The sequence below is a fragment of the Paroedura picta genome, chromosome 8 (genome assembly GCF_049243985.1).
Source record: "Paroedura picta isolate Pp20150507F chromosome 8, Ppicta_v3.0, whole genome shotgun sequence".
In the NCBI taxonomy this organism is placed as follows: domain Eukaryota; kingdom Metazoa; phylum Chordata; class Lepidosauria; order Squamata; family Gekkonidae; genus Paroedura; species Paroedura picta.
The window spans coordinates 46,865,810-46,892,169 of NC_135376.1; the positions used below are offsets into that span (position 1 = coordinate 46,865,810).

At 41.8% G+C, this 26,360-nt stretch overlaps 1 protein-coding gene across 3 annotated transcripts in view; it reads right to left on the bottom strand.

Annotated features, from left to right (window-relative positions):
• The window catches only part of SH3PXD2A (SH3 and PX domains 2A), a 284,459-nt gene that overhangs the window by 152,259 nt on the left and 105,840 nt on the right, over positions 1-26,360 (bottom strand). For all 3 annotated transcript variants that reach the window (XM_077349634.1, XM_077349632.1, XM_077349631.1), the window contains exon 4: positions 7,836-7,912. In XM_077349634.1, the coding sequence (XP_077205749.1) occupies positions 7,836-7,912 (77 nt within the window). The remainder of the gene's footprint in view (positions 1-7,835; positions 7,913-26,360) is intronic.

The following is a 26,360-nucleotide window of genomic DNA, read 5'->3' on the forward strand; positions in this document are numbered from 1 at the left end:
GTAACAAATTCCCACTATTTGTGTGGAATGTTGTGTTGATTTCATTTCCATTTAAATAGCAGGAAGGAACTACTGAAAATGGGAAAGATAGTGATCTGCAGCTGCACTGCTGCACCCTGAGATTTCTGTGCCTAGTACTTCTATCTCAAGAGCCCTTTTCAAGCATTCAGAATTGTGTGCATTGTGTGTTAGGCTGGGCAGGATTGCAGCAGCTGGACCCATTCCCTGGATGCACACAACCTGCATATACAAAATGTAGAGATTGTGAGCACAGCTTTTTATAAACTATAACTCAATATAAACCTACTTTATAAGTTCATGTTAGAAAATGATTTGGTTACCAATGGTAGATGCATGTGCTTCAGCACTGGAAAAGATGGATACATGATTTTCAAAGGGTTCTTTTTTAATGGAAAAAAATAATCGGTTTATGAAATCCTGGCACTTCATTGGTAGGGAAAGGGAGTACTCAGCTTCTAAAGATTTTTTTAATTAACAGATTTTTTTTGATTCACATGAATTCATAGGTATTAGAAGGAGGAAATTTTCACTTGTCATTTAATGATGTCATTGGCACTATCCAAAAAGCATCCATGACACCTATATAAGAACATTCCTTCCCACTCAAATTAGTAATTGTCTCTCTCCAGAAAAACATTGGGATGTGTAGCTCTGTGAAAGTAGCTACGAATTGTTAACAAAAATTAACAGAGACAGTGTGGTATAGTGATTATAGCAGAATTCCCCAACTTGGTGTCCACTAACACCTACTAAATTCCTATTCGCAATATAGATTTAAAAAAAACTAAGATGGCAGTTTTATTCATTCTCTCATTCACATTTACCAGTGATTTAAAAAAAAAATCTCCTCTGTGTGTACGCCTTCTGAAAGGAGCTTGGGCTTGACATTGGACACCTCCTTATCAGTGGAGGCCCAAATTGCGAAGACAGACTGCCTGGCATTTTTGCATCTGTACCAGTTGAGGAAACTGACACCTTATAACCTAGCCAGATTGATCCCTGCAATGGTCACCTCTAGACTAGATTCCTGCAACTTGCTCTAGGCAAGGCTGCCCTTGAGACTGCTCCAGAAACTCTCAACCGGTCCAAGATACAGTGGCTTGAATCCTGAAAGGGACTCAATGGAGGGCACATAGAACATAAGTGGTCTCCCACCTGCATTGGCTCCAAATTGGAGACTGAATCAAGTTCAAGGGTTTGATTTTGACCTTCAAAACCCTAATCAGTCTGAGACTGGTGTATCTATGGGCTATCTTTTTCTTTATGTTCCCCCAAGAGCACTGAGATCTGCAGAGCAATATCTACTGAGAATCCCCAGCCAGAAAGGCGTGAGATTGGCCTTGACCAGCCTGGTGGAATGCATTCCCCGAGGGAGATCAGGGCCCTGCAGGACCTTAACCAGCTCTGCAAGGTTTGTAAGATGGAGCCATTCTACCAGGCTTATTGTCAGGGCCTGAAATAACATTCTTCTAAATAATGTATCTCAATAAATGCTAGCCTCACCACCACTAGGAGAAAATGGAAGATCAGCTCCTGGTATCATAATCCCTATCTGGAATATTATTTGGGGTCATGTGCATTAGTATTGTTTTAATGTTGTTTTAACTTAGTATATGATGTTTTTACAAAATGTTGTTACCCCCTCTGAACAACTCTGGTAGGTTAGGTTCAAATAAAATGGTTATTATTATTGCTTTTATTATTGTTGTTATTGTTGTTGTTACTGCACACACTCAGCCTAAATCACTCCAGAGAGCTGTTGTGAGGATAAAATGAAGAAGAGAATGGCAAGCTACTCTGTGTTCCCAATGTGAAGAAAGATTATTATTATTGTTATTTATTCAATTTATAGCTCACCTTATTCCAAAGCCCAAGGTGGGTTACATAAAAGCATACCCCCATTAAAATATTATGTTCTATTATAAATAACAGAACAGAATATTCTCAATGCCTTCACCCAGCTTCACGTCACAGAAATGGAGTAGTAGAGGGTTAATATAACTGTTCAAATCCAGTGTAAATTTATTGTGCAGCTGTAATCTTAATTCTGATAGCTGGAGGAAAGAATCACAATTTCCCTGTGATAAAATATCACAATTTGAGCACTAGGGAAATATTCACATAGCAGAAATATTATTCTGAAGGCAGATGTCTGGATGCCAGAAAAATAAGTCACAACTGTACACTCCTTGCACTGTAAGTGACGGATTAATTCGGAAGACCTTTACATTCAAATTAACTGATTATCTCTATTAATCTTCTGAGACAGGCCTATTCTCCATGAGATGACAGACATTCTGATAAGAGTCACTCTGACTTCCAACTGTGATGTGTGGTTATGCAGAAAAGGAAGTAACTTTCACACCCCCTGAACCTAATGGCAGCTGACATCTATACTAGGCCTATGTCATCACATCACTTATCACCCCAGCTAATGCAACAGCTTCTGGATTTGATGCATTATCTACAAAGTGACCCCCAGTACTAGGTAACATGACATTGATGGTGTCAATCACAAGGAAAAGTGGAAGAGACTATGGCAGAAAGAATTCATGTAGCTGTAGGAGAAGAGAGCAAAATACACTGTCTTTAGCATTTCTCACGTTACTTGATGATGTCCACTGTTTAAAAAGAAATACCGGACTTGTACAACAGAAAAAGACAAAGAGAACAGGTAACACTTGCCATAGCACAATACTGGGTTTCCCTATAATAAGAAACTTACACTGTGATATGAAAAGGAAGAGAACTTGTGAGGAGCAGAACAGGAAGGGTGGGCACAAGTAGTAAAAAATAGCTATGGATCCCTAGTGCTGTATAAACAGGGATGGAAAAAGTATTCCACGGATTAAGTAGAAAACAAATGCTTATTTTGACCACAGCAGTTAAGAAGCCTTATTAAATTGTAAAAGGTCTTTGACCTAGGAATCTCATGAAGTCCTCCTTTATTCTAGATTGGCACAACCTGCTTAGTTGAAGCTGCTTCAGATGGGCCCTGGAACATTTCACACAAAAATAATTCCAAGGCTACCGTGAACCAGGGAAATAATCCAGGGAGATAAATTCCAGTGGGCAACAAATATTTACAAGTCCAACCCACACCATCTTCCTGCTTACCAGGAAAGCTTCCAGAGCCCTGTTTGTGTTTATATATAAAACCATGCAGCAGTGTTACTTAGGTTTCTTCACCAGGCTTTTTAAAGCCTTTGCCAGAAAAAAAAGCTTAATTATCAGAGAACAGTTGTATAGTTTAGATGCTGCAAAGGTGCAAAATGCTACCCAGTCCTTGGGAGGTCTGCTGAGCAGAGGTGGCATGCTCTCCTGTTTAGAGAATCTGTGGCTCACACTGCCTGATCTATGCCTTGATGGCTGTTCTATGCAGAAGTACAGAGTATATCCTTTGATTTGTATTGCTTTTTTTGACCTGAAGACAGAGCCCTCGCCAGGCAGAGTCTTCACCTAAGCATTTAACAAAAGACAGCACTTTTCATTCCGTGTCAGAAGCCATTTAGAGTAGAAGTTGTTCTAGTTTAGAAAAACAGCAGATGTTTTTCTGCTGTTTTTCTGTTTTTGACTGCTGTTTTTTTCAACCTAAAGTTCTCCCTGATCTAGAATGTTTTTTTTTACAAGAATTATATCTTTTATTATACTGGTGAGAAATGAATGATACTAGCATGTGCAGTGCAGTGACATAAGAAATCAATATAAGAAATCAATATCAATCACTTTCAACTTGTCTTAGGTATACTTCCTGCTCAATTACTTATGCATCTTGATGCTAATTGGCCCTTCCTGGCAATAACCTCCTCATCTGTCACCTATAAGTAAACTTTGGTAACTTTTGTTTCAATGTATCTAAAGAAGTGTTTATGAACTAAAAGAGACCACTGGACTCAAGTTTTGTTCTGCTGCTTCAGGAGACCCCCCCTCCCCCAAATCTTTGCCAGGATAACGTACTCTAAAGATGTATGGTAATTGTATTTTTTACTATCCAATCAATATCCTTAACACAAATATGATGCATAATTTTCTAAAATACATAGCATGAAAGAGACTCAAGGACATTCATATCTTGGTCCCTTCCAGAGAGACAGTGATAACAAGAATGTGTGCAAGTAGCCGTTGAAAAATTCTCAGCCTAAGTATAGCAGAGTTGGGTTTCATTTAGGCAAAAGACCTCTGCTCTGACCTGGATGGTCCAGCATTATTAGGTCTAAGAAGCTAGTCAGGGTCAGCACTGGTTAGTTTGGATAGGAGACAGGCAAGGAAGTCCAGTGCCCCTATTCAAAAGCAGGCAATGGCAAATCAAATGGCTTGAAAACCTTACAGGGTCACCATGAGTTGGATGGCACTTTCCACATGAACTTTCAGTAACTCTTGTAAAATCTCTCCTCCATTATGTATAATTAGTTTTGTTGGTTAGATTGCTATTGTTTGGTTTATCATTGAAGCCCAACTTTAACATAGCAGTTTCTCAGACATACCCGCATCCAATAATGGACTGTCTACTTTCTAAACAATTGCATCTCAGATAAGTAACCAGCTTATGGTTTCTGGGGGTCAGAGGTTACCCCATAACCCTTGGAGTGAATTCCTGCCTTCTGAGCAGTACTTCTGTTCAGTGAACCCATGACACTATTTCTTCTGCACATGTTTTGCACAGTTCCTGCCTGTACAATTAATGTGAAGTCTGCAGTATGGGTGCACATGTTTACAGATAACCAGTAGGCTTTCATTTGCCAAACACTACATTAATTGTTCCACAGACAGCTTGATCTCATAAGATAAGATTTTAGTTCTGTTTCCGCATCAGAGGGTGCAAAATTAAGGCCTCTTTATGTCTCTGGCTCTTAAAAGTCTGCTGAAATCAGCCCTCATTATGCTTTCTCCTGCATTGTTTCCTGACTCTACTGGGGCAGGGGGATGCTGAACTAATTTTAGAATTCCTACTGGACCCTCATTAAGTCAGCAACTGTAAATGTCAATGTGATTGCCTCTATGCAACTGTACTTAGTGGAGCATTCATAAGATCATTTAATATTGACTGGCTACTTCTTAATGCTCTTTTAACTAACCCTTTGTTCATATAACCAGGAGGCTAATCTTGTTATCCTAAAAAAAAAAAACTTGAGACAAGAATCAGACCCTATTATATCAATTACTCTGGAATGAAAGCACTATCACAAAACTATATTAAAAGACATGTAGCCCAAATCTATGTTTATTTGGAAACAAGTCCCACAGAGTCCAAAACAAAGTATTCTCCAGTAGGTTTGAACAGAATTGCAGCCTAAATTGGTTTTTTAAAAAAGTTAGGCGGGATATAAATAAAATGAAGTATTAGTATTGGTATTAGTATTGGTATTAGTATTGGTATTAGCATTAGCATTAGTATTAGGCCTTTGTAAACCATTGAAAGAGAATTATGAGATGTTCAAGCTATTTTGAAGGGGGTGTAGCACTTGTGATCACATAGAAAACCTGTGCTGAATTTTGGAAAAGTGACAGGAATATCAGAATGTTGTTGACATTTGCTTTATTTACTACAAGAAAGCTTTTGATTGTGTGGACCACAACAAACTGTGGGAAGCCCTGCAAAATTAGGAGGTGCCAGTGCATTTGATCAAACTGATGCAGTCACTCTATGCAAACCAAGAAGCCATTTTACGGACACAATTTGGTGACATTGACTGGTTCAAAATAGAGAACGGGGTGTGACAAGGTTATATTCTTTCCCCCTTCTTGTTTAACTTGTGTGCTGAGATCATTATGAGAGAGACTGAACTCAAAGAATCAAACACTGGAATTAAGATGAGAGGAAGGAATATAAATAATCTTCTGTATGCTGAGGACACTACTCTCCTGCCAGAAACTAAGGAAGGTGGACACTGGCCAGAACACTGCATGGCTGAGGGAGCAGTGAAGGATTAGGGACTGTGGCGACAGCTGTGCCATGGGATCACCAAGAGTCAGACACAACTCAATGGCTGACAACAACAACAGCAACAAAAAGCAAGCTGTCCAAGCTAGCCCAGTCACATCAGAACTTGGAAGCTAAACAGGGTTGACCCTAGTTACTGTTTGGAAGGGAAACCATCAAGGAATATTCTATAATGGACCTAAAAGTAGCTGTTGTATTACAAAGAAATACAGCCTTTGATCTCTGATAACAGCATTTTGGTTTCTCTTTGTAAAGTGCACTGAATTCTAGGGGATGGATTGGCTGTTTTGACAAAGGATTATCATTGGCTGTATTTGGTTGTGACACAGTCTACTGATGTAACAGAATTGATTTTTGCTATATATTCCCTGTCATGTAAGAATATCATAGTCTGACTAAGAGTGCTTGCACTCAAAAGCTCACGCCTTGAATAAATCTTTGTTGGTCTTAAAGTCATATTCGAGATGTAGCTGTGATGTAGCTACTGGACTCTGATTTCATCAAGGAATAACAGAGTCATGATGTACAGCCAGGTAATGGCAACTTACCTTTCAATATCTTTATATTGATATTGATATCTTTGTATTGATATCTTTATATTGATATAGAGCAGGGCTCTACGCTCTGCAGGGGCTAAACTATTGGTCGTTCCCGGCCCCAAGGAAGCCCGCCTGGCCTCGACCAGGGCCAGGGCCTTCTCGGTCCTGGCCCCAACCTGGTGGAATGAGCTCCCAGAAGAGCTGAGGGCCCTGTGGGAATTACCAGCATTCTGCAGAGCCTGTAAGACGGAGCTCTTCCACCAGGCTTATAGTTGAGGCCAGGCGGAAAAGAAGATCAGCCCCCCCCCCTCACAAACTGGTGGTAGAGAGTGTCAACCCCCCTCCTGTAGTTGAGGATGCGGAGACTAAATGAGTTAGACTAAGCCATCATTGTTGCCACTGTGGTCCAATTGATCACCAACTATTGTAAATTTATTGGAACTTATTGTTACCTTGTGGTTTTTAGGGAATGGGGTTATGTAAGCCGCCTCGAGCCTCCAGGGGAAGGCGGGATATAAATAAAACAAAAACAACAACAACAACAACAATAATAATTTACCTTAGAAACTTGACAGCAACCCCCCCCATCCCCCTCAAGGCTGTCGTTTGTTGAACGTGACAGCCTTGCAGCAATGGATGTGGATACTCAACTCATAGTACAGGCTTTTTCCCAGCTTTCAGTTTGTGCTTGAGTCTATAAATCCTTCTCCAGTCTATTTTCATGTCACTATAAAGAATGCTGGATGAAAGTACATGCTTGACCAGGCACAGCAGCCATATGATTTATAATACAGGAGATATTATTTTGAAATAATTCCTTTGCAAAAGACTTATATACGGAACTAAGGAATATATGTTAATAGATAATTTGAGATCACTGGCACAGATCATATTACAGAATTAACTAGATTTCAAAAGGACAAAATGTGTTTACTTCATTTAAATAAAAGTCTACATTATTATATGATCTGACAAAGCAAACTTAGAATCTCAAAGCCTTGTACCCCTAAATCTTGTTGACCAAGGTTCTATTGGACTCAAAGTTAGCTGTATTATTACTGTCATTTTTACCAGCTCTCTGAAATCTAAGGCATTTATTCCGGAGAATAAGCTACTTGTTAATTTTCCTTTACTTTTCATGGGTCTCTGTAAGAAGGGATTTTTTAGCAGAGTCCATCCAGCAGGCAACTTCTGGTGTGTGTATGTGATAGGCTCTGCGATTTGTAACTTAAAGGAGTTATGTTCTACTAGCCTTGTTCTTGAGTAATTATATTTAGCCAATCATCACTCATTGTGTCCTACTGACAACCGCCTAAGAAGAAAATTATTCTTACCCTGCAGTATTCATCAATAGGTTTTAGTCTTTTCACAGCTACATCTCGAATATGACTTCTCCTGAATAGGATTTTACCTGGGGGGAAAAAGAGAGAGAAGATGCAGAGATAGTATTGAATACTCTGGTCCTAGATCACACTAATTATGATAGAACATATCTAATTCAGGTTTTGTGCATTTTTTCACGTTACATGAACATCCATGAAGCTAATACTAAAATTAGATTTAGAATGTAATAGCATTTGAGGACATTAGTGTGATCAGATTAATGTAAAACAATCTCTAACAAGTGAATTATATCCTTTACTACAAAATTATTGCTACTATATCTGGACCAGGGAGCAGAATTCTTACTACTAAATCTGGGCAGCGATGACAGACCCTCCTCCGTCTTTGTACCCCATGACGTCCGATTTGCAGTCCAAAAACTGGTGAACAATTAACTGAGAATATCTATAAACCAAGCTCTCTTGGGAAACGTGATACCAGAGTACATGTCCTGTCTTTGGATACATTTGTTTGTCTTGTTCTTTTCCAGCCTTTCCTTTGAAAAGTATTTTCATTTATATTGAGAGCAAAATGAGTGGGAGAATCCTTCTGGAGCAGAGGCAGAAATCAGACTACCAGTAGAATTATTGAGCCCTTTTTCATTGCCTGTGTTAGACACACTTCTCTTCCTGAATTTCCTACCTTTAGCAGCCAACATATTCCCACTGGAGAGTGGAAAAATAGTAATATTTTGCAGACACTAGGACCTGCAAATTTACTTGGAATGAACATTTATTTAAGCTATATAAGTTTTCTAACTGTAATGATGTATCACTTGAAATACTGAGAAATCCGTACAGCTAAATGTACAAAAATCCAAATCTTGATATAAATTGAAATCGACAAGGATTTAGGCCAAAAAATTATTTCTCTGAACCATAGAAAGTACACAATTACAATAAGAAGGTTCCCTTTGAACATATTTGGACGGCTTTTCTCTTACTGATATGTTACCACATAAATAAACTGGGCAATCTAGATATTGCTGTTAGAGAGCAGAAAATTCTGTTTTTGTTTGGGGTGTTCCCAAACCACAAATCCAAAAGACTAAACTCCCCAAAACTCCCCAAAATGAAACTACCCGGTCCATAATACTGCTCCATGCTGTATGGGGAGAAGAGAAGTTGGGAAAAGAGAAACAGAGGCCTGGGACCCCAGCTGTCAGAACCCACCAATGGTTTGCAGAGCAGAGTAGGGGGGGTGGATTCCAGGACCGTTGATAGTTTGGAGCTTATTTAGAAGGGCTGTATGCATGCACAGCATTCAAAGTGGTATCTGCATTAAGACCCCTCTAAGCTAAACTTCATCTAGTGTAGGTACAGTTGGGTTGCAGGATATATATCAATTAATCTGATCAGCAGACAAAGTGGATTGTTGCATCAAGCAACTCAAACAGCAGCCAGACATGAAATTTGCAGCTACATATTGGGTAGAAGTTGACTCATAGCTGATCAAAGGACCAGCTGGGATTTCAGTTCATAGACATCCAGTTAAAAAAGGAGAACAAAAGGATTTGTGGCTTCAAGAGCTTGTTTATCTTCCCTCTTCCAAACTGGGCAGGAACAATATCAATGCTTTTAATTTCTGCCTTGCAAAAGGGAGAAGATAAAAAGCTTGCCCCCCCCCCCCCCATACACACACTGGGCATGATTCAGTGCTTTTAATATCGGCATGGCTAAAAGCAGAGGGGAAAGAGACATTTCCTCCGGTCTCTCCTGTTTACAGTAACAGGTTGCAAACAACAGAACAATCTTTTCAGGCAGGCATGACTTTTTGGCTACATCTCTTCAAGAAGTCAGCGTTCAAAAAAAAGGTTATTTGGTGCACTTATAAAACACTTACCTAAAACACATCTGAGGAAAATACCATGAAGGCCAGCTACTAAGCAACACTTTGCCCGGCTGGCTTTGTCATCATTACAAGAACAAGTGTTTTTCTGGAAACAGGAAGAGCTGGTAGCTTTTCAGTTTGATTCAGTTTCTTTCTACATATGGCTGAAAGGTGGTGGGCACAGATTCCTACTGCACTCCCCGCTCAGGAGTATAATGCCACAGAGTCCACTCTCCACATCAGCCATTTTCTCCAGTGGGTACTAATGTTTGTCATCTGGAGATCAGCTGGAATACTGGGAAATCTCTGGCAACTGTACCCTTGCATACTGGCACAAGGCATTATGAAAGGAGACTGTATTGTTCCACCAGCAACAGGCTTAAATGAGGATAGGAACCTTATAAGTGCAGAGAAAACAACAAATACACTATTTTATTTATTTAACAAGGAATAAAACAGCCCTTTCCCAGCAGTACGACTAAATAGTCTGGGAAAGTTCTGCAGAACTCTGGCAGTGTAATAAATGTGCAGTAAGGAGTCACTGCAGAGTCTGAACAGTTCTCATTCTCTGATTTCTCTGCTTCCAATCCAAGCCACAAACTGAAAGCCAGCCTGGTGGTAACCATATTTTAGAAATTATAAAGCAGCCAAAACCCCAGAATATATGAAACGTCTCCCGAAACTGTAATTCAGCATTGCCAATTAGACAGTTTACAGAGAGGCTCCTCTGCTGCCAACAGCTTCAAACTGCCAGTATAACAGTGGAGAAATAAGGCACATATGAGAAGGAATATCATGTGGAATGATGAACAGCAACAACAACAAAAGGCAGTGCAGTAGGGGCTGCGTTGGAGATTTCAGGAGATGTCATATTTTAATTAATTCTCTAAACGGATTTGAAAAATTATCTGCATGCTCATTCTGTTTTGAGACAATCCTGGAACAAGATCCCAGCCTTTGTTGTTACAGAAAGAACTGGCGGCGTTTGTGAAGCAGCTTCCAGACTGCACTTATGGTCCTACTCCCCTCAGAACCAGCTCCTAATTCCATTGGCTTGCAGTCCCTCTGCTGTTACTTCTAAGTAAATGTTTTTGCCCACTGATCTTGATTTGTAGCCATGTTCAAACTGGCACTGTAGCTAGCACCAGAAGGGAGTTAGGAAACATGCAGAACACAAAAACAAAAGCAATGGCTGCCCAGAGAGTTTATAGCATATACAAGAAGGGTGTGTTCTTGTTCCTGCAATGGATTAGAACCTCCGGTAACCATCCTGGCATACTTCAAAATCTCTGACTATGCCCAGATTGGCAACCAGATTAAATGCCACACCATCACCAGAATTAGAGGGCCAATTTGCTGGAGTTCCTTTTTCAGAATGTTGGTGGGTACCTTCAGATTGGGTACCTTGGCTCACTTAGTCCCTGGATGACCTTTATTTAGGGCAATTCCGCATGACTTTAATGTATTAGAAGGCTTGCAAATTGTAAACGTTACTAATTTGCAGTTCCGCAAGACGTCGCCCACAATCTGCTACACTCCTGAAACAGTTCCGCGAAAAGTGCTTCGTTGTAGCGCTTAAAGGGAAATCGGGAAAAGTGGATTCACCTTCCTTCACCTTCCTACACTCTTGCAAACAAAATGCAACACTAGCGAAAAAGACCTGTGCGTTCCCATTGTTGCGGTTCCAGCCAAGTCCCTCCCCCTGGCTCTCTCCTCCAATCTTCCGGCAAAGCGATAGCCATTTTTTTTTCTCGGAGTGAGCAGAAAGCAACGAACCAGCGAGCCTTCATTCACCCAGTGAAGCTTCTCTGGCTACAGTCCCTCCACAGAAGTGCTTTTAAGCTCCCCTAAGTCCCCAAGCACAACACAGCCCCGTTTGCAAGTTCCCTTTATTTTCGGCCGAAAATCGCACCTGTTCGGGGAGGGGGGATTTTTCTTTTCACTCAGGGGGAGCGTGGTAACGATGAATCGCCAGCTCACACGGCAGCTGCCAGCTAGATGGGTATCTCCGTTGCAACGAATTAACGCATATTCGTTGCAACATGTTTTTTGGGTTTTTTTAAACCTGTGCTTAAAGGGAAAAGGGGTTTTCCCGGAGCATGATAACAACCAGCCATTGGCTGTTCGTTTGATTGATAGCCAGGGGCGGGACAACGCACAGAAAAAATCGCTTCCTATCTAGTGATTTTTGCGAGATCGAAAACCTGTGGTAAACGAATGAAACGCTACTGTATTCCACTAAAAAAGCAGGCATGCGTAATGCCAAGATTACACTTTTAAAAATAGTGTTTCCGCTTTGTGGGACCAATTAGGAACTTTGGTCCCTGTGCGGAAACACCCTTGCAGAAGAAGAGAGAGATGGATAACTCAGAGAAGGGTGAGTTAATGAGCAACGATCAAAGTTTTTCCTTGCCCTCTTATTTTTTAGTAATCCAGAATAAAACAAAAATAAACTTTGAGAATTAGAACAGACTCAGAAGGGGGAAAGGAGATTTAAAGACTAGTATGGTTAGGCTGAAGGCTATAGCCAATAAAGCTGTGCTAATAAATCAAGGAAGTTAGCATATACAGAATAAGCAAGGAAAGAGTCAATGGGGATGTCAATAGCCAAATTTGTAGTGAGACCTAGGGCCATTCCGCACAAGGACCAATGTTGCCAATTGCTTTCACAAAGCGGAAACGCTATTTTAAATAGTGGAATCTTACCTTCATTTATAGTGGAATCCAGTAGCATTTCATTCGTTCTCCACAGGTTTCCGGTCTCGCAGGAATCGCTAGAAAGGAAGCGATTTTTTTCTGTGCTTGTTCCCGCCCCTGGCTGTCAATCAAACGGAACAGCCAATGGGCGGTTGTTATCATGCTCCCAAAAAGCCCCTTTCCCTTTAATCAGGGGTTTAAAAAAACACACACACACATCCACGTTGCAATGAATATGCATTGATTCGTTGCAACGGAGAGACCCATCTAGCTGGCGTGTGAGCTGGCGATTCATCGTTACCATGCTCCCCTGAGTGGGGAAAAAAATTCCCCCCCCCACGGGCGCGATTTTTGGCTGAAATTAAAGGGAACTGGCGAACAGGGGGCTGTGTTGTGCTTGGGGACTTAGGGGAGCTTTAAAGCACTTCTGTGGAGGGACTGTAGCCGGAGAAGCCTCACTGGGTGAATGAAACCTCGCTGGTTCATTGCTTTCCCCGCTCCGTGGGGAAGAAATGGTGATCGCTTCACCGGAAGTTCAGAGGAGAGAACCAAGGGGAGGGACTTCGTTGCAACTGCTACATTGAGAATGCACATGTCTTTTTCGCAAGTGTTTTCTGAGGGTGAATCCACTTTTCCCGATTCCCCGAAAATCACTACAACTAAGCGATTTTGGCGCTAGTGTTGCAGGAGTGTTGCAGATTGCTCATGACATCATGCGGAACGCAATTTTAGTGGCGAAAACAAAATGTAAGACTAGTGCTATATTAAAGTCGTGCAGAATAGCCCCTACTAAGGCCAAGCTATGATGCTTTAGATTTTGTCAAAGGTCTGGAAAAGGCTGGAATTTACACTGGGGCTGCTACAAGGTCACTTTGAGAAGCTTGAACTTTGTAAGATGTATCATGTAATATCATGGCCCTTAGTAACCCATCCAGTATAGGGGCATACCCTAACCAAATTACTAGGGGGGCGCAATTCTCCCAGTCTATGGTGAGCCACTCTGTACAACTGCCACTTCACAACTATCAGGTGAAGCCATCTCAATCAGCTGCTATAAGGTTTACACAGCACATTAAAGGAGGAGAGGGAAATGGAAAAACAGGGAGTAGAAGATGCCTCTAGACACAAAAGCAACACGCAGGATAGCATTAAGGAGGGAGAACTAGAGTGCAGTAGAATTAGAAAAGCAGAGGGTCAAGGATTAAGCCAGTTCAAAGCTTATGTGGAAGGGCAAGGCGACATGAGCAATTTTTGCCACAACTCTCCCTGTGCAACCATTCTGCAAAGCGTTCCACATTTTGCAATTTGCTCAAATTAACCTAATTCAAAACATTTATTCCAATTAATATTGGAATATACACAGTCAAAGATGTAAACCTTGTGTGGGGAAAATTGCTTTAATCACCGAGAAGCCCAGGCAACAGTTTAAAGATTTCTTGGAAAGCTAGGAGGCTGAATTTCCCTATTTATTTCCATGAGATTTCTGGTGTTTAAGGACAGAGTTTATCTGACACAGTTTAGACTGTCTTGCTTGAATGCTTCCCCCATACCTTTTCCTAACAATATAATTTCATTTCAGCTGGAATTCCTCTTGTCTTCAGTAAAAACATTTCTCCTATTGCCTATTATTCACTGGCTTTAGGAACCAAGGAAGAACAAATTAGTTTAGACAAATTGGCCAACTTCCTCTTGGCTTTGTCCCATGAACCTACTTCCAGCCCTCTGCCAAAAAAGCATGTCTCTGTTATATCCAACAAAAGTCATAAATGACTATTAGTCAGGCAACATGAAGACATGTAGCTATCCACAAAAATGGGGTGGGGGAGGAAGAGAGAGTATAATGTTTTGGGGTCAAAATAGCAATTTCATGCAACTCATGAAAACCTGATTGATGATCAATAGGGTGTACAAATGTACCTTCTAAATTTGAACTCTAACAGTTTTTACAGATGAAATTGTTCATTGAATCACCTTTTTGATATCTCTCTGAGGTCATGTAACCGATATCTGAGTAAAACTCAAGGAACTTTGGCATTTAATTAATGTGTAAAAAGATCCCTGTATATAGTAACTGAGAGTTGACTACGTGTACATGGGCAAACCAGCACAATGAGGCCAACCACAGCTATGATGTAGTGTTCTGAAAACCTCCCCACTCTATACTGTAGAAGAAAAACCTTATTTTTAAGAACCTAATTTGGGGTACTCCCAATAGTTAATAACAATGTCAGTACATGTACACGTGTCACTCAAAGAAATTCCAGAATTTAGGCTGTATTTTGGTCATCACCAAAATGCAAAATGGAGCTTCATACTGTATCACCAGCAGGCAGGAGGTAAGGGGACAAGCTGAAAATGGGAGTAGCTAGAGCTGAGCGAGCTGGGAGGGGAAGAGATGCAAAGTCAGGGCCAGAACTCATGAGAGTAACAGAGAGATGATGGGGCAGGTAGAGTGACCTGAGCTGGTGCCAAAAGAAAAGGAGAGGTGCAGTCACTGCAAGAACATGAGGAAAGCAAAAATGAGATTTCTCTTCCCCTGTGAGTCTTCACATCTAACAAGGTCCAAGCATGCTAGATGAAAATCAGAGTTGCTATTACTATCACTTCTAGGGGCTAGATTGGTGTAGTGGTGTATTGGCCAAGAGCGGCAGCTTCTAATCTAGAGAGCTGGGTTTGATTCCCCACTCCTCCACATGCAGCCAAATGGTATAAAAGTGTCTGTTGTGGAGAGGGGAAGGGAAGACAATTGTAAGTTGCTTCGAGACTCCTTCGGGTAGTGAAAAGCAGGGTATAAAAACCAACTCTTTTTCTTCTAGTTCAACTTTATCAGCACATAAAAATTAAAGCCACTGCAAAATGTATGCCAACCTCCAGGTGGGACCTGGAAATTCTCCAGAATTACAGCTCATTTCCAGATTGCAGAGATCAGTTCTCCTGGAGAAAATGGCGCTTTAGAGGATGGACAATGTGGCATTATATCCCACTCACATCCTTGTCCTCCTCATCTCCATATCTCCAGGGCTTTCCCCAGCTGGATCAGGCAACCTTAGCCCCAATACCCTGCCAGTCTCCAGGAGGACCTGGCAGCCATAACCTGCACCTGCTTTTCTGCCCACATACTCCACTGCATCTTCACCACCTTGAAAAGAGAAACTGGCAAAAATATAACAAAACAACATTAAAAAGTTACTGTGTGTAGACAGAATTACAGAATCATAGAGTTGGCAGGGTCCATAAAGGCCATCTAGTCCAACCCCCTGCTCAACACAGATTCAGCCCAAAGCATCCTAAAGCAAGACTATTGACTATTGACAGACTATTCTTCTCAAGCCTATGAAAGCAAAAGCACTAAACATTCACTGTAAATAACCACAGACAATTAGAAAGTCAGATTTGCCTTCACAGATGCATCTGCTAATTGCAAAGCAGCTGTCAATATGAAGCTAAGTGCCCATGTCGGAATAAACACGGAACTGTCACCTTTCAACTGCCTCCCCCCAATGTAAGCAGAAGCTTTAACAAGCTTAGTTAGGGACTGGTGTTCTGGCCAATTACTTTCTCCATCCTGAAAGAAAAAGTTTCCTAAACAAAAGTGACAGCAGGATCAACTCCTGCTTAAATGTTTGTTCCATGGCTATCAGTTTGGTTTTTTTTAAACTGTCTTTTTGCTTTTCGGGGAGAAGAGCACTAGAGAAACCTGCATATCTTTTTCATAAAAGTAACTGAACACCACCAAATCCTAGGAGGAGGAATGTGAACTGGCAAAGGTTTATTTGGACCCAGAGCAACTAGACAGGCTACTAGAAAAAACACTATCCCAGACAAACCAGGCCTTCTTTCCAAGCACAACCAACCAGTAGCACTAATTCCCCAAATACTGCCTGCCTTTGTTCCCTTGTGCTGCTGTGCTATGCAAAGCTGGCCATCGTTTATAGAATCCTGACACCAGGAACCTCACAAAACCTTTGATGAGTGGTCAGGATTCTAGACTTGTGGTCTCCAGTTCCAGCCTGATGATGGATAGATTCCATAATCTTCAGAGGCACATGAATAAAAGCATATGAAGAGGTAAGCACTCCTCTCCAGGTCTGAAACACACAGCATAGACATGGGGGCAGAATCCACAGACATGAGGAATACATTTCAAAGAAAGCCAATAGTTAGGGCACAATCACAGGACTGGAAACTAGAGTTCTTGTGTAAGTGTTCTCATCTGCTCAGAGGGCAGATTCTGCACTTCTACCGACACTGGGAAGAGGCCTTAACCCTGAACAATGGCAATAGGTGCAACTAAGCAGCTTCAACTAAGGAAACCCCAGGGATGAAAGTAATTTACATTTCTTGCTGATAATATTTGTCTCTCAGAAAGTGGGTGAGGCTCAAAGCAAATGACTGGAGGCACCACTGGAGAAGAAGAAGAAGAAGAAGAAGAAGAAGAAGAGGAAGAAGAAGAGTTGGTTCTTATATGCCGCTTTTCCCTACCCGAAGGAGGCTCAAAGCGGCTTACAGTCGCCTTCCCATTCCTCTCCCTTCAACAAACACCCTGTGGGGTGGGTGAGGCTAGAGAGTGCTGATATCACTGCTCGGTCAGAACAGTTTTATCAGTGCCGTAGCGAGCCCAAGGTCACCCAGCTGGTTGCATGTGGGGGAGCGCAGAATCAAACCCGGCATGCCAGATTAGAAGTCCAAACTGGCTAACCACTACACCAAACCATAAGAGCTGGTTTGGATATCCCACTTTTCACTTCCCAAAGGAATCCCAAAGCGGCTTGAAAACACCTTTCCCTTCCTCTCCCCAAAACAAACACCTTATCACATCATTCTCCTCTCCTCCATTTTATCCTCACAACAACCTTGTGAAGTAGGTCAGGCTGAAAGTATGTGACTGGCCTAAGGTCAACTGGCACGCTGCCATGGCAGAGTGTGGATTTGAAACTGGGACTCCCAGATCCTTGTCCAACATTCTAACCATTACCCCACACTGGGTCTTCAGCTTTCTTGTATGACTAGATATTTCCAAAAGGGGGGGGGGAGAAGTGATAGGTAAATTGGTACCTCTAAGTAGGAAAAGCTGGAACATAACGGTCACTTCTCTTCCCATGATCTCTGAACCTACCTGATTATTAAAATCATGAACTGGCACCCTATTTGTGTGATATTTAAACCCTTGGGAGTTAAAATGATAAGGCAGAGCTCATTCTAGCTGCTTTTTAATGGGTAGAGATTCAAAAAGCAAATACATACTGAAAAATATGAAGAATAATGTCTTTTGAAGAAAGTACCTGCTCTGAAGAGCAATATTATACTGGTCATATAAATCAATACCTGAGATTTAATGAGACTGTTCAAAATATCATTGTAACAATGATTAAAAGGAACCTGTCTTATTCCTTAACTGGAACAAAACCAGCTAATCTTCTGTGTCAATCATACAGTAAGAAATAAAACAAGAAAGGCTGCTAATATAATTATCTTCTTATTGCTATTTTGAGAGACACAGATGGAGCTTGTAATAGGATCTCTTATTCCATAATTTATGAGTACATGTGTCTTGAAAAATTTTCCACATGGGATACTAATCACATCCTGTCAATTCTGAAGAAAATCCCCCTCTTGCATTTATTTAGATTCTGTATGGTAAATTGGACATCGTTTCTATCTTGACTTCTCATCGTTATCTTCTTTCTGATGAAATTCCAAGCATATATGCCTTGAGTACTTCAAATTGAACACTTCCCCCCATTTTGTTATGCTCTTTTATTAAAATATTCAATGTAGTTCCAGATGTCAACTTTTCCAGCAAAGGTAGTTGCAAATCCAGACCCATAATAAACTATATTTCTTTGAATAGGTACCAGTTATCACCTCCAGTTCTGCACAGAATTGGTGTACCCTCTCCCCAGGCTGATGACATCTGAAGTAGAACAAATACAACCGATGTCTTCAAAAAGAAGATAACAACAAGAAGTCAGGATGGAAACAATGCCCAAATTACCATACAAAATCTTAATAAATGCAGGAGGGGAATTTTTTCAGCTGAGATCTAATTTGCTGGTTTCAGCATGCAGAAAAAAAATATATAGAGCTGGATAAACATTTCTAATATTAAGACATTTAATTAAAGATATTTAATTAAAATGTAAGTAGGCCCAATCTCTATCATGAGGCTAATCAAGAGAAAATGACTATCAAAAATTGACATAGCACCCCCTCTTAACCTGATTGACCAAAACCTTGGTTCAGTTAGCAGTGCATTACAGCCAAGAACCAACTAATCTCTCAGCTCAGCCATTATAGGTGGAGGAATACCAGAATCTATTCCCCACAAGTCCAACAGAGATGATACAAAACATTAATTAAATCAAAGGAGAGTGTTGTCCAAAATGTACTCTGGCATCAGATTTATTCAGGTAGCCAGACCTAACGAATCTTGCCTCTTTTGGCATATTGTTTCATACCAATTTCAGGCAGAAGCTCCCAGTTCTTGAAACCATTTGAAAGACATATTTTCAAGCACTTTATGATTCAAACACTATGGTCTGGTATGATGTCAGCTCCAGAAGCCCACCTACCTACCTGGCCCCAGTCAGAACAACTGAAGCTAAGAGTACGTAAGATATGGAAAGCCCCAGCGCATTAACATGATACCACCAGATAGCATCATGACTGGGGTTTGTGTATACTAATACACAAAAAAGGAGACTAATTTAATCCATCCAATTACCACCCAATTAGTTTGCCTCAACCTAATGAGCAAGCTATATGTGACAGCACTGCCAAAGACAAATTATGGGCTAAACTAGAGGCCTCATTAATTGATGGTAGACAACTCTCCCTGATTAGTATGCTGTAAGAGAATAACTTCTAGCAGTAAGAACCAATCAGCAAGGTCACCTCTCATACAGGATTCCTGTTAAAAAGGGCTGAATTTTGCCTCCCCCCTTCACTATTTAATTTATATTTTAATTCAGTGGTTCAAGTACTGACCAATCCAGAATTCCATTCACCAAGGTTGGCAAATAGACCTGCCTTACTATATGTAGATTATACAGCCATCTCGTTTCACTCTGAGGCAGAAGAGCCCTTGAGGCTCTTACAATATACTGTAAGGAGGAACAATTCATAATAAATATTCAAAAGATTTTTTTTTCAATACAATACCTTTATTGGCATAAAGCAGATAAGTAGGATAAACAAAGTTAGTCAGGATACGTCAGACAGTTTGAATTTAAAAACTGAGGACAGAAATTCAGCCGTAATAAAAGTGACGTCGGCATCCTTATCACTCAGTAAAAATTGGCAAATCAGGTCTCTTGAATGGTTTCTCCATTTTGGTATGAGAGGTATGATATGCCTTCTCTGTTCAGTGAACAAGGGACAATCCAGTAGGATATGTTGGATGGTGTCAGGAGAACTTGATTCACAGGTGCATAGATTAAAATCCTAGTTTTCTCTAGGAAACACATTAAACACAAATGGCAGATTGATGGCAATGAGACAGAACAGGTAAAAGTCTTTAAATATCTAGAAGTGTTTCAATCCACAGACTCATGGAAAGCCCAGTTACTCAGACCACAGAGAGTGTCCAAAAAATGGCATCAGATACTCTGAGATTTTTCTTTTTGAAGGGAGGCTCACACATTCCCTACAACAAGGGTGGCCAAACTGTTGTTCTCCAGATGTCCCTGGACTACAATTACCATGAGCCCACCAGCATGGTACTGGCCAGGGCTCATGGTAATTGTAGTTTATGGACAGATGGAGAGTCAGTGTTTGGCCACCCCAGCTCTACACCATTAATGTTTTTCAAGCCAAAGTACTATCCAAACTTTTGTACAGCTCACAAATTTGTGATATCTGCCTCTTACAAACCACACAGTTCAGATTCCTAAGGATTACATTTGGTGTCCCTCACTCTGCACCAAACACAATCCTTAGAATAGAATCAGGGCAAGTATCACTACAAGCACATAGCTGGTCTCTGGCAATATGCCTTTGGATTAAGATAAACTTGAAAACATCAGGATTAGTCCTCTTAATCCTTCTAGATACATGCCACTCAGGTTGGGTGGTCCTGATGAGAATAAACTGTTCAGCTTTTCTCCCTCAGCCACCTTAGGTACTCAGGAGCCAAAGAAATAATAAAACAATGAATTTGGGATATATCTCTGCAATCTGAAATAGTTCAGGCATCCCTCTATCCAGGGGTGGGGAACTATATCTGAAACTTTGTGCCAGCAAACTGTATACCATAGAATTTCCCAAATTCCCAAAGGCTTCCTTTTGGCCAGGCTTAATGGTTGCCCTCAGAGTTTCTAGAAAGGGGGGTACCTACACATTCCACATTACTTTTCCACATTCCCATGCCAATCTGGCACATCTGAAATGGTTGACCAGATGTTATTACATTGTAAACTCTACAAGGATATGTTCTCCATACACCAAACATCTATCCTGTCTAAATTCCCAGTAAGATTGCCAGCTCTGGGTTGGGAAATACCTGGAGACTTTGCGGGTGGAGCTTGGAATAAGTGGGATTTGGGGTGGGAGGGACCTCATTGGAGTGTAATGCTATGGAGTCCACCGTCCAATGCAGCCATTTTCTCCAGGGGGACTGATTTCTGTCACTTGGAGATGAGCTGTAAAACCAGGGAATCCCCAACTCCCACCTGGGGACTGGCATCCCTAGTTCCCAGGCAGATTAGACACATTTTACACATCCCTCTTCCTTGAAGACAAGTCAAATGATACCTCTATCAAAGTGGCTAAATTATGTGCTAATGTTTTATTCATAAGGAATTGGATAACTGAATCCATCAACATCTAACAAGTTTATACCTATACTAGTAAAAGAGCCCATTGTATTCCAAATACAATGGGCCCTAGCAGGGGGGTGGAGAGCGAGGGACTGGCGAGGGCAGGGTGAGGAAAGGTAGCTTACCGGTGAGAGGCGGGCAGCTCCTTGGGTGGCTTCTTCTCGGCGGGCAGCTCCTTCGGCGGGCGGCTCCCTGGCGCGGTCTTCTTGCCGGCGGCCATCTTCGTGTGCCGGCAATGCGTTTTTAGAGGCCGGGGGCTCCCTGGGCGGCGGCGGGCGCGGGCGGCGGGTGCGGCCCGATCCGCGGGCGCGGCCGGCGGGCGCGGCCCGATCCGCGGGCGCGGCCCGCGGGCGCGGCCCGCGGGCGCGGCCGGTGGGCGCGGCCCGATCCGCGGGCGCGGCCGGCGGGCGCGGCCCGATCCGCGGGCGCGGCCGGCGGGCGCGGCCCGATCCGCGGGCGTGGCTCGCGGGCGCGGCCCGATGCGTGGGCGCGGCCCCCGCGGGGGCGGCCCCCACAGGCGTGGCCCGATGCCTTGCCGGTCCCCAGCCTAATAAAGGTTGGGGACCACTGGCTTAGAGGTTCTTAGAGGCCGGCTGGGTTGGAGCAACTGCGAGCTGCGCTACGCGCGGCTCGCAGTTGCTCCGGCAAGGAATCGGAGGGACCAATCGGCAGGCGCTTCGCGCCTGCCGATTGGTCCCTCCGATAGTCTGTCATGAGGAAGGGGCCAATCGGCACCCTTCCTCATCCCGGACACAGCCCGCCTTCCAAGGGCTTACTGTTTTATTTAGTCCGTGGCGCCCGCGGCGCCACGGGCGGTGTAAAGATATTGTTTGTACTAGATGCAGACTCGTTTGTTATGATGATGTTTGATCTCTGGATCATAAATAAAGGATGGAATTGGAAAAAATGGTATGGAGATCACATAGGTGGAATCATTCTGAAAACCATTATCATACAAATAGGAGCAAATTATGCCCTTTTAGTAGCATGCCTAATAATAGTAAAAATGCAATTGCCAGTCAAACAAAAAGCATTTATTAAGGGACATTACCTAGTTTTTTTTATGAATGACTGTCCTTGGAGAAATTCTATTTTCCCCACACACAATTTTTAAAGAGTCCTCATAGCTAATATCAAAAATATATTATCCCTTTAGACTTTGAAAATTTTAATGAAACTACACTGCTATCCTAATTTATATTACAGAGTTAAGAAGCACTTCAGAATATTTACCCCCATCAACTATGATGTTGCCAGTTCTGGTATATTCAGAGAAAATGCCCCATGCATGTATCCAAGGCGAGGGGACCACCACTGTTGCCAAAACAGCTCATTTGCATTTGGTTACATTAATATTCAACCAATTCTATTTAGTTTTTTTAATGTGTGCAAAATAGGGTGCAGAAGCCCACCATGAAGCAAAAGAAAAGCATACACATTTTATTTAAAAATAATTTTAAAAATTTTTGTGTACAGATTTTCAAGTCAGAGGGTTTAAATTACTTTTGGTTTTTAAATAGAAGCAGAGGAGTGTTTTTTTAAGCATCATGTTACTTTAAATAGTATGCTTCAGCTGGCAGAGAGGGTGGCTCTTTTAAGTTAAAAGCCCCTTCCCTTCCAGACCACTTTTAGATGTAGAGATATTATAGTGACAACAAGCATTTGCTCCAAGTTTGAATAATAATTTTGAGGGAAATTTCTTTTCCTTTAAATGTTATAATCCAGCTCGAAAGTTTGGCCCACTGAAAACTTAGATTCACCCTGGATGTAAACATTTCATTGTACAGAAGCCAATTACTTCTGAAATGCTGCAAGCGGTTGGGTGGTATGCAACAGCTGTGGCATTCTTTGCTCCCAAAATATTTTTCTGGAACTCCCCACAGACTTATCTGTATAAGAGATGTTTTTAACATCACAGTGTAGCTTCTTCAATATCACTAAAATCCCCACGTAGAAAAACCCTCAAGGGTCTTAATCCTACCCAAAGTTCACTTACAAAGCCTGTTTTGTCCCAGGATCATCTCAAACAGAATGGGTGTAGCTCAAAATGGTTCCTTCAGCCAGGATCAATGTACTACTGGAGTCGCCTGGTCTGGGATCTTTTGCATATACAAAGGGGTTACTGATGGCCACCTGGTCAGCTTGGCAGTGTGTAGCTATGGAAAAGCACTCCATCAAGGTTTGCTAAAGCTAAGATGTCTTGAGGTTTACAGTACATTTTTTTGCTCTAACTGTGCTGTGTTCTGCGTTTTCCCTTGTCCTCACCATAGTGATTTTATGTGTGTGCATTAAGTGTCATCTAGTTGTTTATAACCTATGCTGAAAGTATGAATTAACATTCTCAAAAATGACCTATTGTTAGGAGCCATACTCAGGTCTTGCAAACTGAAGGCTGTGACTTACCTGATTGAGTCCATTCACCTCATACTGGGTCGTCTTCTTTCACTGTTGCTTTGAACTTTTCCTAGTTTTATTGTCTTTTCCAGTGATTTCTCATAATATGACCAAACTAAGCCTCAGTTTAGCAATTTTAGCTTCTATGGAGTAGTTCCACTGGACCACACAGGCTTTACTAAGGAGTAAATGTGCTTAGGATTGTACTGCACAAGGATCCTCTTAGGAAACTGGGCTGGGAGAAAGAACTCAGGAGAAGGCTGCTGGGAAGGTGAGTATGTTTTTGTTTTTTTGTCTTTCCAAAACTGCTAAACTACTAGGGAACATCAACAGAGGTTGCTTTGTGAGGGGAAAGAGTGTGAGAATGAGTGGGTGCTTATAGCCTGCTGGTGGAGAGTGGTGTTTTTGTCTGGGTCTGTTTGGGTCTTTTCTCTGGTCTGCTGCTTATTGACTATAGGACCCACCCTTTGCTATTGGTTATGGGAGGCTGTAGGCCTTTGAACTGTAAGGCTCTTCCTAGGCAAAGCCATGACACCCAAAGGGCTCTTGGCCTATTGCTCTTAGCTGGGGGATCAGGCCTGAGGACCCTGCATCTCTCTGGATAGCTTTAAACTACTAACCAGCTATGAAGGTAGAAAGGCAGCAGAGGTCATCCAGCATCTTTCAGACAATACTACACAAACTGGATGGAAATTGTGAGTGTGTACTGTCTGCATGGAGCTCATGGCTCTCAGAGAGCAGGTTCATTCCCCTGAAGTTAAGCTTGTGGAACTGGAGAAGCTGAGGCAGAGAGAGAGGTTTGGGGGGCAGAGACCCTCAGGGACTTGCCAGAACAGTCCCAATCATGTGCTGACAGCTCTTTTATTCTGTGGAGAGTAATAGTCTCAAGATCGGAGGGTGAGGAGGAGGGATGGGATCACTTAGAAGGGACCTAAGGTGAGGGTTACTGGAGAGGAAAACAAATAATGTCAACGCTAGAAGTCTCCAAGCTAAATTGGGAGAGCTGGAGTGCTTGGTGTTCAATGACAATTTATATAGATTAGGTATCTCAGAAACATGGTGGAATGGAGAGAATATATGGGATACGGTCATTCCTGGGTATAAGCTCTATAGGCAGGACAGGGAGGGTCAGGTAGGGAGAGTTGTTGTGCTGCACATCAAAGAGAGCATAGAATCAAATAATTTAGAAAACACCAAGAGAATTAACGCCCCCAACAAAAGCAATATGGGTGGAAATACTGGGCCCTAATGCTTAATTAAAAGTGTGAGATATACTATTGCTCACCTTATCAAATCCTTGTGGCTGATCCTGAGATTGAGAAAGAAATACAGGGAGTGACTAAGGCAGATAATGATATTTTAATATTATTATCTCCCCCCCAAAAAAGGGGGGGATACCTGACATTTTAGCCATGTGCATGTGACTTCAGTATGTCCCAGAAGTGTTGTAGGTATGTCAGAGAAACACTCTGGTATGAGATAATTTTACCATAGAGTTTTCGCCCCCAAACTAGAGCATCATCCCGACATGACTACATCTCTTCTGGGTCATGTCGGAATTCACATTGCAGAATTGTCAGCCAGAACTCCCTGCTCCCAGTAATCTCACCGCCATACCCTGCCAGTGACCAGGAGTGACATTGCAACCTGGCAATAGTATTATAGTACTATACATCTGATATTTGCCTCAATTTCTTTGATAAGATTAAGTAGCAATAAGTTGGGAGAGGAACTTCTAAATATTTGCAGATTTAATGAAACTAAATTTAAGGATGTGTAAATGAACCACTAAAAAATCCAATACTGATAAAAGGATTGATTTTTCAGACAGCCAGACATGTGTGATTCAATCCTGAGTCAGCTGAATGAGGTGAGAATGAACTAGAAACAGAAGATTCCCATGGGGGGTTCTGTGTAAACACAGAAGTTGTAAAGACTTATAAAACCTTTAAAGTAACAACAGGCATTTACAAGAAAGGTCAGGCTGTCCTTCACTAACTGGTCTTATAAAGGGCTCACTTTTACAATTAAAATGCCAGATTTAATGGTTTGTGTAAACGACACAATTATTTAAAATCATATTAATTTCTCACTTATTTCTTCTACTTACAATATTTTTCTCATGTGAAAATCGAAAATTACGGGGAAAAGAAATCAAGTTCTCAGTATAACTGCATTTACTTATTTGAAAATTTGTATACCACACTTTTGCCCTTACCTGGGTAGGCCAGCCTAGCATGATCTGGGAAGCTAAGCAAAGTCAGCTCAAGTATTTGGATAGAAGACCACCAAGTCTCAACAACCACAACAACAACAAAAACGACTTTATTTTTACGGCCTCTCCTTCCTGGTTGGCTCAGGGCAGGTAATAACAGGCTATGCAGAAAAATGCAATGGCAAACCACCTCTGTTCATCTCTTGCCTCAAAAACCCTACAGGTTTGCCACAAATCGTCTGCCAAAAACACACCACTTTATCCCTTACAGAACTCATGGTGTTTCACAATTCCACAATAGCAGTATATGCAAAGCATCCTTCACATCCTAGCACCCAAAATCAGAGAGTTACACGAAACATAACACACAAAATACCCATTTTAAAGTAACTTGCTTGCATCTCCTCCTAAATTCTAGTAAAAGGGCCACTCCTCTGATCTCCAAGAAGCCATTCCTTACCAGTTGTGCAATCATTGAACAATTGCATGCCCTGATCGTTCAATGATAGCACAACTGGTGAGGA